Source organism: Vombatus ursinus, unplaced genomic scaffold (assembly GCF_900497805.2).
Source record: "Vombatus ursinus unplaced genomic scaffold, bare-nosed wombat genome assembly UNPS02011334.1, whole genome shotgun sequence".
NCBI classification, from domain to species: domain Eukaryota; kingdom Metazoa; phylum Chordata; class Mammalia; order Diprotodontia; family Vombatidae; genus Vombatus; species Vombatus ursinus.
Genome location: NW_020951112.1, coordinates 2,189,335 through 2,200,142, shown reverse-complemented (window position 1 = coordinate 2,200,142; position 10,808 = coordinate 2,189,335). Strand labels below are relative to the sequence as shown.

At 39.1% G+C, this 10,808-nt stretch overlaps 1 protein-coding gene across 4 annotated transcripts in view; it reads left to right on the top strand.

Moving 5' to 3' along the window:
• SPIC (Spi-C transcription factor) overlaps nucleotides 1–5,145 on the top strand; it is a 7,986-nt gene extending 2,841 nt beyond the window's left edge. For all 4 annotated transcript variants that reach the window (XM_027855764.1, XM_027855766.1, XM_027855765.1 and 1 more), the window contains 3 exons: nucleotides 1,509–1,621; nucleotides 2,414–2,522; nucleotides 4,471–5,145. In XM_027855764.1, the coding sequence (XP_027711565.1) occupies nucleotides 1,509–1,621; nucleotides 2,414–2,522; nucleotides 4,471–4,898 (650 nt within the window). In that variant the 3' untranslated portion in view covers nucleotides 4,899–5,145. The remainder of the gene's footprint in view (nucleotides 1–1,508; nucleotides 1,622–2,413; nucleotides 2,523–4,470) is intronic.
• Nucleotides 5,146–10,808: the final 5,663 nt, after the last annotated feature.

The window sequence follows — 10,808 nt, the reverse complement described above, 5'->3', positions numbered from 1 at the left end:
ATCCCATTAAGCTCTAATGCTAAGATTATATGATCTGGGACTAAATCACTTCACCTAACTATTTCATTCAGTTTCTACATCTGTAAAAATGATACTTGTACTCCATACCTCCTAGGGTTATTGTAAAGATAAAAAAAGAATATATGCAAAGTACCATGTAAACTGTAAAGTGCTATATCATTAATTACTGTTATTGTATTATTAATCATATTACATTAATGGTGTTTTGCATACATGCTATATTATATAATGTTATTATAGTATATATTATTTAATAATATAACATAATTATCTTGTACATAATACATACATAATAATACTGTATTGTCAGTCACATTGTTTTGGAGGAGAGTGTATGAGTTTGGTTTTAGTCATTTAAAGCCATTGTTTTGAAAAAAGGTCGAAAGGGGACCCATATGGATATGCCCAAGGAGGCCATGAAATGGAAAAGGTAAAGAACTCCTGAACTAGAGGGTCTTTAAAGCACCCTAACCCTGAAATTCTGTGGTTCTTTAATGGGAAACCTAACAATCAGTGTGATGGTAGAGTTCCCCTGCCTTGATGTTTAGGTTGCCTTCACTTCGTAAATATTTTTATAAATGTTCCCTCTCCCAATTGCCATTTAGAGCTCACCATCCCAATGTTTGCAGACTTCCTCTTGAGATTTTTAGCATGGTAAAAGATGTCTCCACACAGATTGAGTAGTAGGAAAAATATTTTCAGAAACATCCTCAAGTCATCTTGGTCATTTATGCACCTGCACATTTGGGTATACATTTGGATGCAATTTGGGAAGTAGTTACTGTTTCTCTGTGCTTCTGGCAATATAGGCAAAGCATTTATATAACACTTGAAGATTTGCGAAGTGCTTTGCACATGTTCTCCTTGAATCCTTACAACAACTGTGTGAAGTAGGTGCTTCATTTTACAGATGAAGAAACAGGCTTAAATAGCATAAGTGACTTGCCCAGCGTCACAGAGCTAGTAAGTGGCTGAGGTGGCATTTGCACTCGGGACTTCTTGATTCTAAGACCAGCATTCTCCCTACCATGCCACCTAGTTGCCTCATCTTAGAATAGTTTTGTATATCTGGAAATAAAATCAAAGCCATTTTTGTTAGATAACAATGCCTTCTTGGTTAGTAGTAAGGCTTCTGTTTTTGTGGGGGGGTTTTCAAGTGTTTTCTTTGCATAAGGAATATTTCTAAATTGTACCTTGTAAACCTATTCAAGTTGAAGTATTAATATTTAGAATTATAATTATTTACTTTTTCGTTTCCTTCCATAGAGAACAATTTTTATTTCCCAAAGTCATGCACAATTATTATTCTTGCTCTGGTTTTGGGCTTTTTTGTTTTTGTCTCATCATCACTCTATTCAATGAACTCCAAGCTTATAAAAGGCAACCCTTAATGGGAATGGAACGTTTCTTTCTCCAGGAAATTTGTTTTACATAAAATTTTAAAAATTAACTATACCTTTTAAAGTTTCTTCTCTTTTTTCAATTAGATTACAAAAATTACTTGACTTTTCTAAATCATTATCCTCATCTCAGAGGAAATCCCAACTGTTATGGAGTACTCCCCACAGAAGAAACTGTCTATAACTGGAGAACTGTTATTGTAAGTAGAGTTTTAGCATGACTGCATTCCTTTAGTCATTAGAATGGCCCAGTTTCCCTGTTGGTATTGAAACTAGTAAGGGTGGTAGGAAAGGTTGGTCATAGGTTAAAAACTGGCAAGTTCCTTTCCATCTGATAACAGCTAAATTTTCATTTGAAATCTATTGACTGCAACTATGCTTCCCAGAGGTCACTTGTTAATGAACCTATGAAAACAACCCACATGGATTAAGTGTAAGAGAATCACCAAGAATGTTATCAGTTGTGAACCTGTTATTCGGTAGATCAAATAGGATGATATATAAATTGCCTTGCAGACCTTAAAGCACCATTTAAATGCTAGCTGTTACTGTAATAATAATAATACTTATTATTATGATATGATGATGATGTTGATATCCCATTCCCATAAGCCAGGGGCAGGCTGCTTCTACAAAGTAGGCCCACAAACACTCATCCTATTAGGCCACAAGTTAGAGTTTTCAAGGGCCATAGGCTATTGCTGCTCCTTCTTTTCCTCAAAAATCTGCAAAGGATACAAGCTGCCCAACAGGCCAGTGGGGACTTGTCCAGTGACTCACCAGAGTGTTCTGCCTTACCATCTGTTAATAATTAGCTCAGAGATCCTTCCTGTATTCAAAGGAAAGAATTAAGTTTTCATTAAACAGAGTCACTCCAACCACATTCTAGCAACCGCTGGAGAAGGAAAATGTCTCTAGGGTCTCTTAATAGATCCATTCATCTCTCAGGGGGGTTCCCTGCTGATTACATTTTTATGTTACTTTATCATTAGAACAGCACTACTGACTTCTATTTTGAAGGAAGCCTCCATCATGCTCTGCAGAATATGACTGAAAACCAGGGGGTGCAGACTGCTCCTGTCCAACAGAGAGGCGGAAAAGGTGTGTTGATCAATCTTTGATTCAGTGTACTAGTATATTTGTTTAAAATAGTTTTGAGGAGATTTCATATCACAATTTCTCTAAGTGTATTTGTAAATATTCCTTTCATCATTGCTAGTGAACAAATCAACGCTGTCAACAGATGTACCGTGCCCAAATCAGTTGTAATCAGATCCACATGGTCCCGGCCTTTATAGTAAACTCTGTACAATGCTTCAAATCTGTCATTGTTCCTGGAAGGGCTGTGTCAATCCACTCCATGGTCCCACTCACCATTTCTGTAACTTTTAGGACCAGAGTTCCCCTCCCCGGCCCCTACTCTTCTCTGTATGTTGTCTCCCCATCCTATCTGGATCCTCATTGCCTAGTATAGTTCTTGGTACATAGGAAATTCTTGATAATTTTTTTTCATTTATTCATCTTCCATAGTTCCTACATAGATATATAGGCGTTTTGCAAAATGCGTCTTAGGTCCTCTATCTGTGGTTGTTGTATTTATATTCAAAGCCTAAGGAGGGACAATTGGCTGCCTTCTGCTGAGGATTTCTTTTCATATTCTTATCCAGTGTGAGCTCCTGAAGCTCAGTGAGCATTTTTAGTATGTTCTCTTAGTATGTTGCCTAGTAAGAGGCGGTATGAAATTAGTCACTTAGTAAATGGTTCTGGTTGAAAATGATTTGAAAATGTAGAAAGTACCACGTAGTGGCCAGGGGGTCAGAACAGTTCTGTTCTCTTTGTGTCTGACTTTAATTCATTCTGTAGTAGCCTTTGGTAAGTCCCTTATGTTTTTCAATTTATAAACTGGAGATTATAGCATTCAAAAGATAAGGTTAGTTACAAAACCTTTGAAGTTCTTGAATGAATGATGAATGATGCAAGAGTACTATTCCCCAAGGAGTTTTTCTGCACAGACAAGTAAAGCAATTTCCTGGGAATCCACAATTCCATTTTGCTCACAATGTGCCATAGTTTATAAAAAGTAGAAACTGATGCTAAGAAGCTTGTGTCACAGTTATGTAAATCACTTATTCTTCTACTCATCAGCAAGGCTTCTATTCTTTTCTATCCCACTGGGCATAAAAATCTATCAAGCTTTCTTGGCCAGAATTTTAATTTACCCTGCATTGTACAGGGGTTATTAGAAAAAATCCCATATATTTCATGGCAATGAAAAATATCATTATGCCTAAAATGACCTTTTGTGTTCCTTATCAGAATGGCCCCAAATTGTGTGTGGTCAACATTCCTGAGAAAGTTTGGGTTCATAAGTAAATGGTGAGGTTAGGTTTGGTGATGTATCCTGTAACTTGTCTCTTATTACGGTACATTACACATTATGACATAGCTTCTTCAAGACATATGACAAACCCAAAGTTGTTTTTTTATCTCCCTAAACTAAGCCTTTTTTTTTCAACGTAAGTCCTCATCCTGAAAATGGTTTTATTATAATCTTTTTAGAATATCATCTGCTTTGTCCACTTTGCTATTGTTCAAAGGAACTTTGGTGTCTAACTGTGAACCCTAAACCCATTGGAGAAGACTTGCTTTAAAAAAAATAGAGTGATAAATAACCCCATATACCAATAAGAGGTCCCTAAGTTTCTTTACAAATGAAGGATATGTAAAAATTTGAATACTTTTGCTAACAAGGAATCGCACTGAAATTTGGTGTGCCAGATTGTGGTATAATCAGCTAACATCTGAGATAATTCTCTTGGGAGTGTACCTCTTGGATCCTTTAGTGGCCTTAGAAGCCTAATACATTGGCCTTCAAGTGCCAGGTCACTCCTATAAAATCAATTCCTAGAAGGTGACATGGATAGGGAATTATTCCCAGCACTGTACACTCACTCAAAATCCAGGAAAGAAGCATTTATAGAGCCGCTGCTGTACACCCGGTATATCTGAGGGATATTCCAATCCGTGACGTATTTTATTCTACATTTAGGGAGAAAGAAGCTCCGACTGTTTGAATACCTTCATGAATCTTTGTGTGATCCTGAGATGGCATCCTGTATCCAGTGGGTAGATAAATCAAAGGGGGTCTTTCAGTTTGTTTCCAAAAACAAAGAGAAACTTGCAGAACTTTGGGGAAGAAGGAAAGGCAACCGCAAGACCATGACTTACCAGAAAATGGCCAGAGCCTTGAGGAACTATGGAAGAACTGGGGAAATCATAAAAATCCGCAGGAAGCTCACCTATCAGTTCAGTGAGGTCATCCTTCAGAGACTCTCCCCACCTTTGTTTTTGGGAAAAGAAATAATCTATTCACAATATATTCAATCTGACCAAGAACAACTCAATTTAAATAATTGGAATGCTAATTATAATTACATGTATAGCCACGACCATGATCTAGGTTACTCTGATTGCTAGGACATGTGCCTTCCTTCCATCCCCATTACAGGGTTTTGAAGGCATCACAAATTCCTATAAGATAAGGGCTTTCCCCTCAAATCAAGGCAAAATTCATTTAGTTTAGTTTCATTGTTGTTATATGTTGTAATTAAATGGTGTATACAACTCATGAAGTTGAATGGAATTCTATAAATGAACACATTTTCTATGATAAACTGAACTGAATGTATAAAAATTAAATTTCTCTGAGATTACTGCCTTAAAATGCCATTTTCTCTTCAAGATTTATATTGAAAAGTATAAAAGTTTATTTTATTGTTGACATAAGCATCAACTTCCTACCTTAGTAATAATAACTGTAATTTTTTGTGGTGTTTCTGTGGTGTTTTTAGGGTTTACTAAACATCTTATGTACATTATCTCAGTTAATTCTCACAAAAACCTTATGAGAAAGGCATTATTTTACACATTTTCTAGATGAGAAAACTGAGGCTCAGAGCAGTAAAGTCACTTCCTCATAGCTACATAGTTAATGTGTCAGAGGTAAAAATGGAAACCAAATTTCCCCTGACTTCGAGTTCATTTCACTTGACTTCAAGTTCAGTGTGTTTTCCAGTTCTACCTTATACTAAAATTATTCTCTTATAATAGGAGTTACTAACCTTTTTTTGTGTCATAGATCTCTTTGGCATTCTGATGAAATGTATATGCTCCTCAGAATAACATTTTTTAAATACATAAAATAAAATATATAGGATTACAAAGGGAATCAATTATATTGAAATGTAGTTATCAGAAATTATATATTAAAAAGGTAAGTTCACAGATCCTAGGTGAAGAATATCAGTCTTACAAACTAGTAACTATTGTAGCATTGCTTCTGGGATACTCTCCCCACTTACATTTATACTTCCGGGTTGGGTCCCCAGAAGAGCAGCCACTCTCACAGTTCAAAGATGTGCCTTGTGGTACTGCCCTTCTAGAAATACAGTTCATGAGCCCCCACTACTATATTTCCCATGAACAACATTTCAGTAGGATTTTATTAGCTCTCAGCAAAGGTATTTACTCAAATGGCTTAGCAAGAACAGTAGTTAGAGCAGATGTCCCCCATAAACGTATTGCTCGCTGTCCCACAAAGAAATGTCATGTTCATAGGGAGAGTGAGTGTAGACTTCAAGTGCAATGTTAATTCGGCACACAGGTCGGAGACACAGGCGACTAAGTTCACTGCTCCTGAACTGAAGCGTCTTGGTGTCCTTTCTGTGTTTTGTGGAGTCCTCCAAAGCTTACCTCCAGGTTCTCCTCTGAGTCAAGTCGTAGGAACTAGAGTTGGAAGGGACTTTAGAGCTCATCTAACCCAGCTTCTCCATTTGACAGTGATGAAGGTAAGGCCTGAAGAATGAGTCGCCCAAGATCATACTAGTAGTAAATGGAGAAATGAGAACTGAATCCAGGTGGTTATTCAGTCGTTTCAGCTGTGACCAAATTCTCTGTGACCCCATTTGGGCTTTTCTTGGCGAAGATACTGGCATGGTTTGCCTTTTCCTTTTCCAGTTCATCTTACAGATTAAGAAACTGAGGCAAACGGGGTTAAATAGGGACTTGCCCAGGGTCACACAGCTAGTAAGTGTCTGAAGCTGGATTTAAACTCGGGAAGATGAGTCTTAGTTATTCCAGGACTAACACTCTTATGTACTGTGCCACCTAACAGCTCTATCCAGGTAGCTGACAGTTATGTAATGATTTACAGTTTTTTACAAAGTACTTTCCTCACAATAACTCTGTGAGATAGGTAATGCAGTTATTGTGATCTCCATCTTACAGATGAGGAAAACGAGGCACAGAGAATTTAGCAGGCCCACACAGCAAGAAAGTGGTAGGGTCACGATACAAATATCAGGCCTCCAACTCTAAACCTAGTGCTCTTTCTGGTACACTACAGTCTCTCCCACCCCTCACAATAATAACCAAAAGAACAAAATACATTTCTCAAAACAAACATGTGAAGTAGTCATTGCAAGTGTTCTCATCCCCACTTAGCAACTGAGAAACTTGAGGCTGAAAAAGGTTGAAGGACTTGCTCTCAGTCACCCAGCTATTAATTGTCAGGGCTGAGAGTTTATACTGTGACTTTATTCCTCCTACCCCAGTGCTCTTCATTTCCCTTCCCTCCATTCCGACCGTGTACACAGGGTCTTTATGGTTTTTCCATTATCAAAATCAGGTCTCTGTCAAGAACCTGACAAATTTCTTGTATCGACATGAAATCTGGCTCCCTAGCTCATCCAACTTCACATTTCCCTGACACCACAAGAGTCAAAAGGCGAAGAAATATCTCTGCCAAAGATCTTGTCCCTGAATTCCAACATTTCTCTGCTACTACTTCTGCTGCCCATTTTTTACCTTGTTCATTGAACATCAGCACAGGTTTTCTTTTCAAACAGACAATTAAACTTTGCTCTAAGGGGAGGTTTGGGGTATTCAAGAGGACTAGCACCTCTGATATGAAGGCTTGCCAAGCCTTTTTCATGACTGCTCATCTACCTTTAGTGTCTACCTGACACTTAATTCTCACCTGTGGCTCCAAAAAGCAGCAGCATGTGCAGTGGCCACACCCTGGTAGCACCCTGGCAGACTAGAGAAGGTTAAGTGTAAACCAACAAATCTGAAGCCCATCAGTGAGTCAGGGGGATAGCAACCCCAAGCATATGAAGACTTCCCTCGGCAGAATGGGCAGATGAGAACAATTTGTTCCAGCAGCCATGATGGTGGCTGAAGTAGGCGCTGTGGAGCACTTACAGCTTGGTCAGACATCAGAAACACCAGGGTCATCCGTTGCATCTTGGGACATCACCAGTCATCTTGACTTTTGTCTTGCCACTGGACTTTGATGACTCTGGAAGAGAGAGTGAGGGTGATGACTTTGTGCAACTCCGCCTCACTTCAATCCAATTTGAGTCATGACATCACAGGTCCTCGTTGAAAATGAAGAACAAATAAGAACAAACAACTTTAAGGGGGAGGAATTTACAAATAAACACAAACTTGACACGTGTTTAAAGAATTAAATAATCTCTTCCAGGGGCTCCCTGTCATCACTTATCTTTAGTCAGCCCTGTCTTCAGGCTCTGACTTAGGAGTTGTAGATTTTCTGGATAATACCCCATTGCCATTCTCCGGTTCTTCTTCAAGTGATGACACTTAGTCTCCTTCTGAACTCTAGAAGAATAATATCCTTTCTCTTCTCCTATGTATTCCTCAGCTCCTCCACTCAGAATAGTCTCATCTCTCCATGTCTTTCCTTTTCAAATTTTCTTTGTCTTTGTGTCCCTACCACCAAATGCCTGACTCTTGGTACGCATTTAATCAATGCTTGTTGACTCTTTTCTCAAAGCAGTCTATATTTCTCTAATTCCTTTAGCTTTTTCACATCTCTGCTCTCTCTAGCTGTGCATAATCATGGGGGCAATGTGGAGTCACCCACTTTGTTTTTCAAGGATAGATTGTTAGGCTGATCTCTGAATGACCATGGATCTTTTTGAGGGGATACTGTGGTGTTCCAGAACTTGATGCCATTAGTACAATGTCATCAGCAAACAAAAGCACGGGAAAGCCTCGTCTTCCATAGGGAATCCCTTTTCTATGGAGACTCTTGCAGATCCTCCTTCAAGATGATGGCTAACGCCTTTGTCAAGCAAATTTCTTCCTGTTTTTTGTTTCATTTGGAACTGGGAGAGTATTGGAGTTGCTATTGAAAATCTAAGGATCATTGAATAAAGTCATCTTTGTGGTTTCTTCTCTCGAGGAGTCTTGTTTGACTTTAACATAAGTATCAGAGAAGTCTTATTGGGGCTTTAAGGTTGGGCTTTGCTCCGTATCTAATTAGTAAATAATAAATGCATCAGAATTTTGTATTCACTATGCTTCTCAGTCACTTGTATGCGTGTAAGACTATAGTCTACTTTTGTTAAACAAATATGCCTGAACTTGCGTATCTAAATAAGTATCGACCTTCTAGGTAGTCCCTTTAGGAGGTGACAAGCTTTGTGATTCACCCTGTGTGGTCACTGTCTCCTTCAGTGCAGATGAGAACTCATCAGAACCTCCTCATCCCATGTGTAAGTGGCAGACCTGGTTTCTGAACATGGGCCCTCTGATTCCAAATCCAGTCAGTGCTCATATCACTGAACCACATTGCCCGTGTCCGCTACTAATGAGGATAATGACAGCCTCTTCCTTTTGAAAGGTGGATAGCAATGTTGAGGAGAGTCCTGTATGTACTCTTAAAAAATCCTTATTCTCCTTAGATTGATGATGTGTAAGATACTTCCACGCTTAAACTTCGACAGATCCGTGATCTCAGCCGCGTAGGTACCTCCTGTGAAGGTACAGAACACAACCCAACTGCGCCATCTCATCCCGTGCAGCTTTTGTCCGTGTCCACTCCCAAATCCTTCATGGAAGGGGCCCTCAGTGTACTGGGCTAGAGTGGCCTCACCATCCCTACGGAGGAAAAACCCACGGAGATGAAGAATGAAGACGCATATCAGACCCAGGAAGAGTGTTTTAGCTTCTACAATAAAGTGTTATTTCCCATTGACACTGCATATGAGTGGGGCCGAGCAGGAGGAATATTGAATCTGGAACCCGCAGCCCTGCGGTTGAATTATGCCTGAGTCATATCCCCATTGGTTTCCTAATCTGTAAAGAGAGATGATGATCTCCAAGGACCCTCCCGGAGGTGATTCCTGTGATCTCAGCACAGACAGTTCTAACAAACTGCATCTTTTAGAAACCTTTGGAGCTTTACTCTTACTGCAGGGGCAAGAGTCCCCTAGCTTTAAGCTAATTCTGGAATCTAGACTCATATCTCTAGAGCTGAAAGGGGCCAGAGAGACCGGGGAATCCAACCCCTCATTTTCTGGATGAGAAAACTGAGGCCAGAAGAGATTAGGCGACTCTCCCAGAGTGACGTAGGCAATAAGCATCAGGACTTGGGTCCTCTGACTCAGAGCCAGCAGTCTTTCCACTGTACCACACGACCTTTAAAGAAAGCTACCCCTATCATTTAAACTAGACTGTATGGGAGAGTGCTCACCTGGGCCTCCTTTGGGTTTGGCCAAAGATGAAGAGATTGAAGAGAGGATGGGGTTGGTGCAGCTGGGTGGCACAGGAGATAGAGTGATAGACCGGGAGTCATGAAGCCTTAAATCTGGATCCCTGTGCAAAGCACTCAAACCTCTCTTGGCCTTGGTTTTCCTGCTTGAAAAACGGAGAAAAGAGTTGCATTTGCCATGCAGGGTTATTGTGAGGATAGAATGAGATAACATGCATAAGGTTCTTCACAAATCTTAAAGTACTTTATAAATGCTAGCTATCATCATCATTATTGATTGTCAAATAAGAATGGTGAAGCCTCTCTTTAGCACAAAGCTTATTTAAACCTTATTTTATTTTTTCAATTAACAAACAAATATTTTCTCTCCTTCCCACTTCTTCTACCGATGAAAAAACAAAAACAAAATACGCTTAGTCAAGCAAAACCAATTCCTGCCTTGGCCACATCCAAAACATCTTTTCATTAATGTTTCTGTTAGACTGCATGTGTGTTGTCCTCCGATTTACAGGATTGAGTACCAGCTATGGCAGATTTTATGTATCCATGTAAAGATGCATTGGAATATTTTATAAATATAATTACAGATTGGGTTAGTATCAAATGCATTGAAAACTGTGCTGGATTTGGAGTCAGAGGACCTGAATGTGAATCGTACCTTTGCCACTTAGTACCTGTGTAACCCTAGGCAAATCACTTGACTCCTATGACTCTCAGTTTCCTCATCTGCAAGATGTTAATAATACTTATTAGCAATATATATTAGATAATAGTAAAAATTAACAGTATGTAACATATATTAGTAATAA